This window comes from Hipposideros armiger, unplaced genomic scaffold (assembly GCF_001890085.2).
Source record: "Hipposideros armiger isolate ML-2016 unplaced genomic scaffold, ASM189008v1 scaffold_497, whole genome shotgun sequence".
Taxonomy (NCBI): domain Eukaryota; kingdom Metazoa; phylum Chordata; class Mammalia; order Chiroptera; family Hipposideridae; genus Hipposideros; species Hipposideros armiger.
Genome location: NW_017731847.1, coordinates 1,381,506 through 1,396,301, shown reverse-complemented (window position 1 = coordinate 1,396,301; position 14,796 = coordinate 1,381,506). Strand labels below are relative to the sequence as shown.

The 14,796-nt window shown below is 52.8% G+C and overlaps 1 protein-coding gene across 2 annotated transcripts; it reads left to right on the top strand.

The window, feature by feature from the left end:
- Positions 1-654: 654 nt before the first annotated feature.
- Positions 655-13,571, top strand: MTCH1 (mitochondrial carrier 1). Of its 2 annotated transcripts, none has more exons than XM_019667474.1 (12): positions 655-821; positions 1,076-1,160; positions 4,150-4,256; positions 4,632-4,709; positions 5,034-5,091; positions 5,443-5,494; positions 7,239-7,298; positions 8,987-9,131; positions 11,105-11,152; positions 11,337-11,404; positions 11,665-11,740; positions 12,760-13,571. In XM_019667474.1, exons 1-12 carry the CDS (start codon positions 765-767, stop codon positions 12,829-12,831), a joined length of 906 nt encoding a protein of 301 aa, XP_019523019.1. In that variant the 5' UTR covers positions 655-764; the 3' UTR covers positions 12,832-13,571. The 2 variants fall into 2 exon arrangements, with proteins under 2 accessions (XP_019523019.1, XP_019523020.1); XM_019667475.1 differs by having other exon boundaries at positions 659-821; positions 8,987-9,080.
- The last annotated feature ends 1,225 nt before the right edge of the window (positions 13,572-14,796 follow it).

The window sequence follows — 14,796 nt, the reverse complement described above, 5'->3', positions numbered from 1 at the left end:
ACTAAGACAAACAAGAAAGGGAACTGAGCCAGGAAAGTACTAGAAGCATACCTACTCCAGTTTTTAAGGCAGAGCTTCCCAGCTCTGCTGTTTTTGCTCCTTTTCACATTCAAGAGTTGCCGCTGTGGTCCCTGGGCTCGGCTAGCCTGCTATGAGGGACAGGGCCGCTGTCCCAGCATCCTGCCAAGGAAGGGGCCTTCTCACACTACGCTTAGGCGCTGGTCTCCTGAACACCTTGCCTCCTGCCTGGCAGCAGAGAGTCTCTCTCCTCATTAATGAGGCAGCATAACAAATGCCCTCACCCATTCGGAGAGACCCCACCTCCCCAGGAGGGTATGGGTGGCTTGGTCCTTCACCCACCCATGAGTTTAACAGGTACCTTATATAACCAGCATCTACAACAGCAGGAGTGAGATGGCCCCACAGAAATGAGAGGACATTCTGTCACAGAGATATGGGTGATTGCAATCAGAACACAGTTGAGGAATTAGTTGTTTGAGGACCAGCTGGGATTCAAAGTAAGAGTTTGCTCTGCCTGGGAGTGAGAGGGACAGATTTGTTGGCGTCTTTGGTCGGTACGGTAAGAAATTTGAGTTGTGGGGTAAACTTTGGCATAGGTTACGTGGAGCTGAGCTGTGTGAAGTTTGGGGCTGAGATTTGGGTGTGCTGTATTTTTGGTGTTGCCACATTTGGGACTGAGACTGGATGGAAGGAAGCTTTTAACTTGGAGATGAGAATTCACTGAGATTTATTCCGAGATAAGCATGGGGTTCAAAGTATATAAAAATGGATGTTGCCCTGGTGATACCTGGAATTTGAAGGTGAGCATGTCGGGGGATGGAGGTGACTTGGATTGTGGTAGGGGTGGGACTCGACTTTTCTGTTCTTTGGGAGATTCCATGATGCTGATGGTTACAGACACTGATGAGATTTTGGGGATGTTTTGATGGGGAAAACATCAACAGGAACAGCGTTAGAGTTTGTGGGAGAAGCTAGAGGCCTGACAAATCAGAGAGCGCTGAGACTGAACCAGCAGTGGAATCTGATCTTCCTTTTGTGTTTGTTGATTCTGAAGGTGGGTCACGAGCCGATGCCCCCCACCATCGGGACCAATGTGCTGGGCAGGAAGGTCCTCTATCTGCCGAGCTTCTTCACCTACGGTGAGTGCGCTTCCAAGGCCGGAAAGCCCACGCGGGCAAAACAGAAGCGTCCAACGAGGGACACGCTGGGCAGCATGGCACCCAGAGTCAGAGCTGGCCTGGAGGAGGGGATCAAAGAGTGTGGCCAGAGGCAGCAGGGCGTCAGGGTGGGAACAAGTGAACAATACAACTGTGGTGCAGCTCCTCTGCCCACAGCGGCCCGCCATCAGCCCAGGCAGCAGGAGGGGAGGCAGATGCCTGAGAGAGAGGCCAGTCCAGGACACTGGTTCCTGTCACCCCTGCTGCTCCAGGTTGTGCCTGGAATGGGGCTGGTGGGCGTTCCTTTCACCTTCTCAGCGGTCTGGCCCTGTCACCAGCTTTTCTGCTTTCTGTCTCCTCTAGCAGGAGGCCTGTCGGGGCCTCCTGGGTCCTTTTCCTTCTTCCTTCATCCTCTTTCCCCTGTGCTCCCCAGGCATGGTGCCAACTCCCTCTGGCATCTCCACCAGTGAGCATAGAGCTGCATGCGTGATGAGTCACGGCTTCACGCCTGGTGTGCCCTGACCAGCTATGTGAGCTGGGGCAGGCTGCTTGCTGTCCTGACCCTGCATTCCTCGTCTGCACAGTAGCATCAGTGTCTCGATGCCTGGCCCTTCATACAAGCGCCCCACCCCCACCCCAGCAGCTCTGCCTGTTGGGAGGTCTCCACCAAGAAGCCCACCACAGGGGAGCTTGCCTGATGCCAGCAAAGTCCCCCCCAGCTGCCTCTACTGCTCATCCCCTGGCCCACAAGTGCCAGCTGCCCAAGTCCGCCATCACTGTTCCTTTCCCAGTCCCCACCCTCACAAGATGACCGTGATGGGGACTTCTTTAAATGTGCCCTTGACCTCCATGTTCACAGCCAGGCCGATTCCCTCGTGCTTTCTTCACCCCTGCTCTTATCTGTGTGGCTAGTTCAGAATGTCCTCTGAAAATCTTTCTTTCTGCTGAATAACTTTGGACTTCACCTCCTGTCACCCTTTTCCCACTTCGTACACTGTTAGCAGAATCTGAGATCATGTGTCTTCTCTAGTTTTGCCACCGTGTTGTTGAGAACAGCCTAGGGCCAGGCAGAACATGTCATTTTGTGGGGAAGTGTGTTCATATTTGTTTTTATTTAAAGATCGTCAGTGTGGAGAAGGGGAAAATCACAGAATGAGGAAGGTACCTCCACCAAAGTGCAGTGAGACCGGTATACAAAGTTACACTGGGTCTGTGGGAAGCCGGGAGGGCGGGCCGCCAGGCCCTGCCTGGTGATTTCCCTGTTTATGGCTGGTTACACATGCTTCCAGCCATGTGAGGGACTCAGGTTAGAACCCAGACCAGCTCTATTCATGTCACACAGTCATCCCCAAAAGGACTCAGGTAGAGGGGCCTGCCTTTCATGTTACTGCCTCTTACAAAGATGAGCAGAGTTCGAGGTGCTCCCCCACCCCTGTTTACATGAATGCCGTAAGCAGATGCCCACTGAGTGTTTCCAGACACCATTCTGGCTCTCCTGTCTGGGGGGGGGCCTTGGCTGGGTGTCTAGTAGAGATCGTCTGGACTCCTCCCCATGTCACGGTGAAAAGCGCCACAGCTGTCGTGATAGTCTTTGCTCTAATGGAGGGAACTTCCTGGAGAGCTTTCCGGGGACTGCAGAGAAGCCCTGGAATAAGGGAGCCCCTTTGGGCCCAGAAAGGCCTCTGTCGGCAGTTCTGCATGCCTTTCTCCGCTCTCACTTGTTCATAATTCACGTCTGAGATGGGGAGAAATAGGGGTCCTTACTCCTTTTTTACTGGTGGGCACATCGGATAAAAAGGTTACGTGTCTTGCCCAGATCACACTCGGGCTTTATCCTGCCCAGCTCTCTCTGCTGACTGGAGCCCCCCCTCCCCCCGAATTCCTTCCAGCTGTTCGCTCTGTGAAGCAGGGCGCCTTGCTGTATCCTCTCCCTCCTACTCCTCTCTTCCCAGCCTTACCCCATCTCAGGAAGCCAAGAATACAGGTAACAGGTGCTCTGAGGCCCAGTGCAAGCTCCTGCTAGCAGTGACATTGAATTGCCAGGCTGGCAGACATGTTGCAGAGAGAAAGGCCTAGTGTGCTGGTTCCTGCCACTGTGCGGCGCTAGAGAGCTAGGGTCGTGGGCCTGAACGGGGAGCACATTGTCTGAGAGAATGCTCTGCTAGCTTCCAAGTACACAGCTTTATGAAAATACATCACCTTTTTGAATAGTTTAAAATTTGATATTAAATAAAACGAGACACTAAAAAAGCGATCCTTTTAGAGACCCTAATGAAAAAATACTCACAGGTAGGGCCTAGCTTCCTTGACTGCCTAAGTTTTTCTGTAGAATAGTTGATCGGTGCTTCTGTTTTAGTTACTTCTCCACTTGTACCCCCCCGCCCCCTTCCACACACACACACGTGCACACTCACCCTGACTAATAAATGCCATCGGGTCCCAGATGGGGTCCTGGGCCAAGCAAAGTGACAGAGTGGGGCGCCCTCTCTGTGGCATGCTCAGGGGACACTCTTGAGCCTTTTTTTCCGGGAGCCCTTTCTCTCCCCTTTTTCCTCCCTTAGTTGCGCTTCATCATTGCCTGTGGGCACGCTCTGCCTTTTTTCTTTCCCCTGAGAGAAATGGTTTTTTATAAGCAACAGAGTTGGATTCTGGGTTGCAGCATTTAAGTTGCTGAGTTGAAAAACTATAGCTCTTATATAGTTTGCCAAGTAGATGTTTCAAAGCTGAAAAAAGAAAATGTGTGAACTTGTTTGTGAAAAATATGTTTTGAGGGTTTTAACCCAAAGGAGCAGTGGCTAGAGAAGCTATGTGGGGGTGGGACCTGATTGCTCCTAGAGTCCTGGATGGAAGCTCCCCTCCATGACTGAAAACATGTACTGAGGGACAGGCTGCATCTGGTCTGGGTGTGAATGGGACCAGGAGTGGGCGTGTCTGGGCTGGGTGTGACACTGCCACCTCTGCTTTCTTACAGCCAAGTACATTGTGCAAGTGGATGGGAAGATAGGGCTGTTCCGAGGCCTGAGCCCCCGACTCATGTCCAATGCGCTCTCCACCGTGACCCGGGGCAGCATGAAAAAGGTAAGCCTGGGGCGAAGCCAGGAGCGATTGCCTGAGGTTCCCCTGAGCTCCCTGTCACCCCAGAGGCAGCCATGTACATGTTCCAGCTTCTCCGTTCCCAAACTGGTTGGGCCTCCACCCCAGCACCATAGCCAAGCTCTAAACCCTGGTGGTCCATGATGAGTCTCCTCTATTGGGAGGGCTCCTGCCCCGCCATCCCCCCACTTTCCCACAGCTGTGATACCAGGCAGGGCCTTTTTTCCTGAGCTCCAGCCCTGGGGGTTACCTGGGGCGGGCCCAGCTAAGGACACTGCAGAGAGAATAGTAGGAACTCGCTCCTGCTGTCCCTGTCCCGTGGGTTGCGTTTAAGAGGCATCGCTGTACTTTGTATTTCAGGTTTTCCCTCCAGATGAGATCGAGCAGGTTTCCAACAAGGATGACATGAAGACGTCTCTGCGGAAAGTGGTGAAAGAGGTAGGTATTGGAATTGCAGAGGGAGAGGCCCTCAGAGTTGGGTCCTTATGCTTGCATGGGGGTGGGGGGGGCGTGGAAGGAGCCCCATCGCAGATAGAGCAGGGATCCCAGAAAGCCTTGAGCCACCGTGGGGCCTGGCCTGGACCCGGCAGCCCTCCTAGATGGAGGGAATTGGGGGTGGGTGACAAGTGGGGCCCTCCGAGGTAGACTGACCCCGTGTGGGGGCTGCGGGTTCCCTGGTTTCCCCTCATCAGAGCTCTTAGCTCCCCAGCAGTGCCACCTGCAGCAGCAGGCCGGACTGAGTCCCCCTCTGCTCTCTTGCAGACCTCCTATGAGATGATGATGCAGTGCGTGTCCCGCATGCTGGCCCACCCCCTGCATGGTGAGCTGCCCCCTGGAGATTGCAGCTCGGCCATGGGCTGACCCCTCATGGACTGTAGCTGGGCGGCGGCAGAATTACTGGGAAGTGGCAGTGGGGTGGGGGTATCCCGTTGGAACCCACTGAGGAGAGGTTGGCTGGGAGTCCTGTCCAAAGGGAGCTGGGCCTCTTCCCAGGCAGAAGAAGCGGGATGCTGTGGTCATGGGGTGCGACAGGAAGGCCCCCCCTCCCCTCCTGCACGCTGTTACAGGCCATGTTGTACAGTGGCCACTGCAGCGGGCACCCCACAGCTGGGCTGTCGGGCTTTGTGTGCGTTTGCATCATGTCACCTGTGTGTGTTTTCTTTTCCCTCAGTCATCTCAATGCGCTGCATGGTCCAGTTTGTGGGACGGGAGGCCAAGTACAGGTGGGTAATTCTTGGGACTGGCAGGAGTGGCCCCGTCACCATTCAGAGTCTGCTAGGGTGGGTCATGCTGGGTCAGTCGCTGCTGCTTTTCTGCCCTAATTCTCACGTGCTGGCTTCAGAGGAACGTGGTAGTGGCTCCTGTAGTCAGTGTCCAGGGGCATTTTCTCTTGTGCATATTTTGTCTGGGCTGCCCCAGATGAGCTTGGATGCCCTGCAGAGGGGGTGAGTGGGATTGGACTCGGCTTGGATTAGGAGTTCTGGCACCGGAGCTGATTCTGCCACTTAGGACTGAGCCAGGTTCCCTCTTAAACCCCCAAAGTCATGCCTTAGCGATTTCTCCAGCTTTCCTAGAACCCAACTTACAGCTCATTTCCTCCTCTCTGTACCTCGTGGGCTTGGACCTTCAGTTGTTCACCAAATACTTACCTAGCATCTGTGTGTCCCGCATTGAGCTTAGGGCTATGGGGCACAGGTGTGTTGACATAGCCCTTCCCTGTGGCACTTATGCTCTCTCTGCTCCTCTGAGGCTCTCAGTCCAGAAAGCAGGTCCTGGAACCATGTGACAGGAGGACACGCCTCTGTTCTCTTTTCTTTCTCTAATTTCCTGGGTTTGGTTGTTTTCTGCAGCTGTCCTATGCGGCCATTGCCCCAGGAAGCTTGGCTGCCATTGTACCTCATTTTGGGCTCCCTAATGGGAAATTCCCCCAGAATGAAATGCGAGGTTGGTAGGTGGGACCTGGAATGGCTGAGCCACTGTTCTGAGAAGAAAGGTAGAGGCCTGGCAGGGCTGGGTGCCCCAGGACCAGCACAAGCCAGAGCCTTGTCTCCCACCACCTTTTTCTCTCTTAGGCCACCCCTGCCCCCTAGGCTTTGCAGCGCCTCATGCAGGACAGACCATTTGGCATTGCTAGCCACAGGTCACAGAGGCTGCTCTTGAACCTCCCTTGCATTTCACATCTGAGATGCCACAGCTCATCCTCTGGTCCCTTCCAGGCTGCAGTGACCAGGCTCGTCCCCAAGCTCCCTGCTGGGGAGGGTCAGGTGCCTTTTCCCAGGCTGCATCTGGGTGGTCTGATTCCAGGACCTCCTGCTACAGTGCTCTGTGTTCCTCCTCTGCCCTCTGGGGAGGTGGTTTTCTCCACTCACCATCCCTGTTCTCAATCCGTCTGAAGATTGTTCAGCCAGAGATAAGCACTAGGGCCAGGCAGGAGAAGGGCCCGTCACCTTTGCAGCAGCCCAGGCTGGACGGTTCGTTCCTAAATTCCAGACCCACAGAAAATAGCCATAGTGAACTGCTAGGGTTCTGCCCCAGTGGTGGTTGGGGTTCCCCAGTCTCCACGAACTACCCCCTTACCCCCAAACAAGAGCTCTCTAACCCCGTTTCCCCGAAAATAAGACGAAACCGGAAAATAAGCCATAGCATGATTTTAGGTGCCGAAATACAGAACCTTGGCATAATGAATATTTTAAGCTGAAGGAGTTTGTGGAAAAGGTACCCTTCTCCCTAAAACAGGTCATAAAACCCTCATGTGAGGGGTGCGTGCCCTCCATATCCTGGAGGAATCATGCTACGGCTTGTTCTCTGGCTAGGTCTTATTTTCAGGGGAACATGGTCTTTTCCACTTGGGTTCCGCCTGGTAACAGTCTCCCTTGCCCACCCTGGCCAGGACTGGATGGCTCTGAGCAGGGGTGGGCTCCTCCAGGTCACTGGGTGACCTCTATCCCTGTTGTGCTTTTCTCACAGTGGTGTGCTGAGCTCCATTGGGAAGATTTTCAAAGAGGAAGGGCTGCTGGGATTCTTTGTGTACGTGAGTTTATACCCCCCATAACCGGCCACGGGGCATGGCTCTACTAACAGGCTCACTCTCAACCTCTCAGGCCGCAGCTGCTGGCCTCAGACTAACTACAGGCTCTGCCCCGCCTGAGTAGCTGACTTCCACAGCATGTCGGATCATCGGGACAAAGCCACCCAGCCCTTTCCAGATCACGGCTCCCACAGACATGGTACTGTTCGTCCAGTGCTGACTGGGCTGACCCCCACCCCCTAGGCCCCGTTCATTTGCTCCAGGGCTGGGGGTGGGCACGGGGCTGGCCAGGAGCCAGGGCACTCGCTCGTCCTTGGCTTCGCTGCTAAACGACTGAAACTTGGGACGTGGCTGAGGGTCAAGCATTGGCAGCTCGCCGGCTGCCCCCAGCTGATGGGCTCCGTTAGACATAGCTTTTCTGACACGTGAGTTCTTCACTTTTAACATGTAGGCATTTCACATGGCAATCTGTATTTCTGGCTTCTTGTGAAAAGTCAGAAAACCTGGCTCTGCTGGTGGCCGTCAGCCTCCCAAGGGCCACAGACCCTCTGCCCTCCTCGGCGTCTCATATCCACCTTGCTTCGCCTGTAAAGAAAACTCATACCAAAAAGACTGTCCAGACAGACTAAACAAATGGAACCCAAAAGTCAGGCCTGACAAGTGTCATCTGTTTTGCCTTTTTACTAAATATGGCATCTATGAACTCATTGTGGTTTCATTGTTGGCTAGGTGTTTTCATTTATGGTCCCTCATTTTAACCAAGTAATGACTACATGTAGGTGTGTGAGTGTGTGTTTCTCACCAGGACATGATTTTGCCCCCAGGGACATTGGTAGCATCTGGCGACATATTTTGGTTGTCACACTGGTATCTAGGCTATATGCGGAGTCAACCTGAGCACAGGTGGAAGCAATAGGATTAGAAATTGCATTCACAAAGGTTCATTTTACTAATGTCCCTCATTACATAGATGGGTTGCATATATTCTTTTGAACTTTTCAAATGTTTTGAAAAAAGATATTTAAAAATGCAAAAATCATAATTCTGCTTCCCCTCTCCAAGAGATAGTCATTCTGCTGGAGATCTTTTCCAGTCACTCCATAGCTCAACGAGTAAATAAGCTCATTTAAAAAAATACAAGTAGCACAAAGGACTCACTGATCTGTCTGGTGTTTTGTCCTCCGCACTGCATCTTAGGGGAAGCTTCCATATCTGTTTGTAAAGCTGTTTGTCAGCCCTCCATGTAAAAGCTTGCATGGAATGTCTTCATTGTAACATTCCAGGGGCGAAGACAACAGATGCATTGAGCAAAGTGTTTTCTGAGAGTTGATTAGGTAGAGGCCAGGAGAAAACTACCAACATGTAGACACTCTTTCATAATTGCATTGAAAATGCCAGATTTAGCCACGTTTACATCTCAAGGCCTGGCTTTTGGGGTTTGAAAACCACTTGTGAAACCATAAACTAAATTGTGGCGTCAGATGTGGTATCTAACATCCACCCCCTGGAGAAAGGGACGCTGCTTTTCTGCTGTGGACCCACGGGCCCTGCAGGCTTCCTTCTGCGGTGGTGGTGGATATGCTGAAGGTTTGAGCTTGGAACATCCCTGCCTGCCTCCTGGGTGTGGAGCCCCCAGGAAATGCTCCCCTCCCTCCTCTGCTCATCTTTGCTCACCCTTGTTTTTTAGCGGCTTAATCCCTCACCTCCTGGGAGATGTGGTTTTCTTGTGGGGCTGTAACCTGCTGGCCCATTTCATCAATGCCTACCTGGTGGATGACAGCGTGAGTGACACCCCAGGGGGGCTGGGAAACGACCAGAATCCAGGTTCCCAGGTTGGTTCGAACAAGGACTTGTCCATCTTTCCATGTACTGCTGATGCCCAGGGTCTGGGGCAGACTGGAGGACTCTGGGATTCTGAGCACCAGGCCCTGAGGGCTAGAGAGGGCCTCTGATTGTCCCCAGGTCAGCTTTGCCTCCGGCAAGAATGGCCTCCAGAAATGAGATTCAAGATGGATAGCCTGGAGGAGTTTATAGAATGCCTGGCTCTGGGCAGCTTTAGAAATGAGACAGTCCCCTGCTTATCCAAGGCTGGTTTAAGTTAGTGACCCAATTAGGGGTCAGGAAATCAGAAGATAGACTGACCAGCTAACAGGAACCCCTTTTGCTGAGTGTTTTCTGTTTTTCAAAGCCCTTTTGTGAACATTATGACATTTGATCCTGACGGCATCCCAGTAAAGGGAACAGGGCAGATATATGTATCAGTCTGTTTTACAGATAGCGATCTCGAGACCCAGAGATTGAAGGGCTCTCTAGCGGCACTCGGCTGGGAATTGACAGGGCTGGGACTGGGTCTTTTCCTGTGCCAGGCTGGGGCTGCTTTCCCCCTTGAGGCTTCTCAAATCGGGGAGGACGTGTACTCTCCAGGAGCACCCCTCAATTTTGTTAGCAGCGGCCTACACAGCCTGGTGTACACAGACCCCAGCAGACTGGGTCAGGCATGGGTCCTTCTAAAAGGCGCTTACTGAAGCAAGATGTCTGAGGACCTGATAGGCTAACTGGTTCTGTCTGAACCGAGATGAGAGTTGGAGAGCAGTGATGAGCAAGGAATTCCTAGTAGCCAGGCATTCTCACAGCTGGGATTGCCCGCCCCAGGATAGGTGAGGGGCTGGGGACCTGTCTGCCAGAATCACCTGGGATGGGGGTCATAGTCTGCCTGTGTCTGTCTGAACGTGTATGTGTCTGGGCATGGGTCTGTGGTGAGGAGGGCCCCTCCCCAGGTGAGAGCCCCTGCTCAGAGGGAAGCCGTGGGGCCATTTGACTTGGGTAGGTGAGTCTCATTGGCCTTTCAGTGTAAATAAATTCAAGTGGCTCTGTAGAGACAGCTCCCAGGTGCAGCTACAGTAGGCGTGGCCCTGCCCTTTCTCAGGGGCCTCATGGGTGGGAGAACTGCTGCCGGAAGGCTGAGACAGCTGGGGTATCTTGGGGTGGGGGTGTCCCACAACCAATGGGTTTCCTCCAGTCTAGGTGGGCGGGTGTTTGACCAGGGGCTGCTGCACTTTGTCACCAACAGCAGCAGTCAGCAGCTTCATTGAAAGTATTTTCCAACTGCTTTTCTGTGTGTGGCTTAAAAGCTGCCCCTCAGAGGACTGAGCAGACCTCCACCCAAGGTTGCAGGGCATCCATCTGGGGGGATGGCCACGCCGTAGGAAGCTAAGGGATAGGTAATCCCCCTTCCCGGTCAGGGGCTGTTTCCTGGGCAAAGCAGACTTCGGAAGTTGGAGTCTGAAGGAGGGTGAGAGCTTGGATAGGTAGGGGGTGGCAATAAGCCCAGAATTTCCCCTCCCTTCTTGCTACAGGACTAGGACTCTGTGCCTGGGTAGTTCTGGTGGGTGTCTGTCTTTTCCTTCAGTATCCTTCAGTAAGCATTTACTGAGCACTGACTGAGCCGAGCCCTGGACATTGGGTAAGGCAGACACAGGCCAAGCAAGCCCTTGGGGCTCACAGCTCTGTGAGGTTACACAGCCAGCAGGCAGTGATCTGTTTACCTGGTCTGCACTTCTCACCATCCCTGGCTGGGTCACTGAAATCCCTTTAGCGCGGTTATCCTACTTGCGCCTCCCAAATCTTCTCTTGGCTCTGACTACAAGACCACGGAAGCTGCTGGCAGGCCCTGAGGGAACATGGTGTGTGCAGAGGGCAGGTGAAGGGGGCCACAGACCAGGCAGCACAGGGCAAAGGCCTGCATCTCTGATACCTGCATCCTGGGGTGCCTGTGGCAAACTCGTCTTCCTTTCTGTCCCTGCAGTTCAGCCAGGCCCTGGCCATCCGAAGCTACACCAAATTTGTGATGGGGGTAAGTCAAGCCAGCTGCCATTCCCGCTGCCCAGTGGGCCCGGGTGGGGCTTCGGAGGCCGGCTCTGGTAGTGGCCGGAGGCAGGCCTCAGGTATAGGGTATTGACACAGCGTATCCATGCTCCCCGAGCCCAGGCTGGAGCTGGTGATGGGGTCACTGACACTCGGGTCTCCATGGCTTTCAGATTGCGGTGAGCATGCTGACCTACCCCTTCCTGCTGGTCGGTGATCTCATGGCTGTGAACAACTGCGGGTAGGTGTGTGCCCCTCCACCGGGCACTCTGCCTAGGCCACGGGGGAACCCAGCTGAGCCCATCCAGCGCTCTGCCCCCTCCTGCCTTGTCTGCATGTAGGTTCAGCCTGCCGGGCACCCTGGCTTCCTCGGGGATGCACCACACCCTTTTGGGATGACTGGTTCAGGATGTGGGTGGTGGCCATTTCTTGAGGTATCCTTTTCCTTGGCTGATCATCTCCCATGTTCTCTGGATCTAACATGCTGTCCTTCCCGGGCAGGCTGCAGGCTGGGCTCCCGCCTTACTCCCCAGTGTTCAAATCCTGGATCCACTGCTGGAAGTACCTGAGTGTGCAGGTAAGCTAGCTCCCGAGGGAGGAGGGTTTGCCTACCCCCGCCACATCGAGCAGATGAAATGGTTTTGTGGATTCTTCATTGCATGGGGAGATAAGGAGTTGTCATAGGAGACAGTGCTGTGAGTAGGGAGGATAAAGAGAATGTCTTGATTTAAGGGATTTAAATGACATTTTATTTTAGAAAGGATTTGAGATAAATTAGATCTGAGTTTACTTCAAAATTGACATGAGACAGGTCTCTTTTTCTTCAACTCTGAAAGACTCTTAGAAGAAGGGTAAGGGAGCCATCGGGAGGTGGCGAAGCCCAAGAACTTACACCTCGAGTAACATGGCTAGAAATGTAGCCGTGGGGTTGAGACCGGTGTCAGCCAGGCAGCTGGCATGCTGGAGGCCGACCCCTCCTCCCGCGGGACGTCCCGGTCCCCAGGAGAGCCTGAGGATTGAGTTGGGCCACCTAGTGAGCCTGGTGACGGGGCCAGCCTTGAGGTTTTGTGTTCTATGCCCAAGCACCCTCCTGTTGGCTGGAGCTCCTGGGCACAGAGGTCAAGGATCCTGGTGTCTGGCCCAGGGCAGACCCTGGCCTTTTCTTGGCCTTGGTTAGTTAGTCTCAAAGTAAAACGGGGCAGTGGCCTGAGGAGGAGCCAGCACTCTGACTGGCCTTAGGTCCTAATAGGACACATAGGAGGGAAGCGGGGAGACAAGAAGACGGGTGCAGCTCTCCCCAGCGGCTCCGGTGATTCTGTGGGTGTCACATTCTGGGGTCCCTGGAGGCGTCCTGGACTGCAGTGCCCTCCTCTTTGGAGGCTGCCTACCAAGTAGCCCCCCAGCCCTGCACGCCCGGTGGCATGAAGTGAACCACTTCAGCACAGGGCAGGTTCTGCCCTTGCCCTTCAGAAGTGCCAGCCCCGGGCCGCCATCCCGACCTTGCGTTCTCTGCACTGCTGACGCTGGCCTTGCTCTGGGGCGGGATGGGAAGCATGGTCTCCCCTTTCGCTGACCTGACTGTTTCTTCCAACCCAGGGCCAGCTCTTCCGCGGCTCCAGCCTGCTTTTCCGCCGCGTGTCATCAGGGTCATGCTTTGCCCTCGAGTAACCAGGACCACCTGAAAACACGCTGTCTCAGCCTGACCACTGTGGGTGAGGCCTGGTCATCTCGGGCACTTGTAAGACAGCTCCAGCCCAGCAACACCTAGATGTGCCCCAGCACAAATGGGCTCCGGTGTCCATGTTTGCCACATGTCTGTCCAGAGCGGGTGTTGGGTGGGGGTGTGGGGCTCACCTGTTAGACCTGGGCAAGGTGGGGCGGGCCTGGGGCGCAGTCCCCTCACTTCGCATATTTGCTGAGTCTGCCTTGTGCAGGGAGCCACAGAATGGCTTGTGGAGGCCCAGGTTGGATGGGAAAAGGCTCGTGGTGTCAGATCCCACCCCCACGCACACCCAGGTCAGCCCAGCTCTCATCCTGCAGCTCAGCTGGGAGCCTTGCTCTTCTGCTTGTACATAGGGTGTGATTCCCTTTCACGAGGCCACCGTCATGTCCACGTCTGTGCTGGGAAGCTGTTGCTAGGTTCTGCCTTTGTTTTTCTCAACACTACTTTTCTGATACGAAGGCAGCCCCTTGTGAATGGGAAATCATGTGACTGCTCAGAATGTGTCCTCCTCATCGAGTGCTCATCGGTTTAATGGTGGCATGTCAGTGTGCAGGACCCGGTTCCCTGTGCAGCTGTGAACACCCAGAACTTAGGCAGATCAGTGTCTCTAGTCCTCCCCAGTTTAAAATTCCTGATAAGATTTGACCCTTTCTCCCTCAAATAAATGTACTGATGGTGATTTGGAGTTTTGTGGGGCGTCTCTTATTTTTCTGAGCTTAAGAAACTACTGCCGAGGCTTTCTCAGTCCTTCGTGTTTGTATGAGAAGGGACTATAGCTCACTAGGGCTGGGGGCAGCCCAGCCTGTGGATAAGGGGTGCCAGGGCCTGGTGTAGCTCAGCCCCGGGGGTGAGGGGGGGTGTCGGGTGATTTTCTGAATTAGACCAGGCCGAGATGTCAGCCACCCCCACCCCACCCCAGGAACACAAGTTGGATCAACATCTTAGAAGGAGTGTAATACACACTTATCCCTAAAATAAGGAACAAAAGCCATATGCTCATCTCAATAGACACAGAAAAAGTATTGGGCAGAATTCAACACCCCTTCACAATAAAAACATTCAAAAACCTAAGAATAGAGGAGAACTTCCTCAACTTGATCAATGGCATAACTGATAAATATGAGAAACCCACAAATAACGATGAAGAATGAAAGACCTAATGTTTTTCCTCTAAGATTAGGAACAAGAAAAGGATGTCTGCTCTTGCAGCTACTCCACATTGTACTGGAGGGGCTAGCCAGGGCAATTAGGCAAGAGAAAAAAAGCTACATGGATCAGAAAGGAAGAAGGAAAACTACCTCTGTAGATGACATGATCTTGTACATAGAAAATCCTAAGGAATCCATTTAAAATACTTCTATTACTAATAAATGAATTCAAGTTTGCAGGATACAAAATCAATATACAAAAATCAATTGTATTTCTATAGATCTGCAGTTGAACAAAGTGAAAATAAGAATTTCATGCACAATCAAAACTAAAATATTTATGAACAAATTTAACAAAAGTATTGAAAAACTTGAAAACCACAAAATATTGTTGAAAGAAGACCTAAATGAATGGAAAAACATCCCATGTTCATGGATTGGATGGCAGATTACGTATTCCCTATTAAAATCTCAGCTGACTGCAGAAATCTGACAAGCTGATCCTAAAATTAATATGGAAATTCAAGGGACCCAGAATAACCTAAACAATGAGAAAGAACAAAGTTGGAGGACTCCCACTTCCTGATTTCAAAACTTACCTACAAAGCTACGGTAATCAAATGGTCTGGTACTGACATAAAGATACACAGGGAGACCAATGGAATAGGATTGAGAGTCCAGAAAAACATTCACTTTTATGATCAACTGAGTTTCGACAAGGGTAATAATTAGATGGAGGGAGATGAATCTTCAACAAAAGGT

What these genes read in the sequence shown, in the direction of transcription:
- MTCH1 (XM_019667474.1), top strand. Translation starts at nt 765, where the DNA reads ATGGGGTTCAAAGTATATAAAAATGGATGTTGCCCTGGTGATACCTGG. An exon ending in GGGCTGCTGGGATTCTTTGT is followed by an intron (nt 7,299 to 8,986) that starts GTACGTGAGTTT and finishes CTTGTTTTTTAG; the next exon opens with CGGCTTAATCCCTCACCTCC. An exon ending in ACCAGAATCCAGGTTCCCAG is followed by an intron (nt 9,132 to 11,104) that starts GTTGGTTCGAAC and finishes CTGTCCCTGCAG; the next exon opens with TTCAGCCAGGCCCTGGCCAT.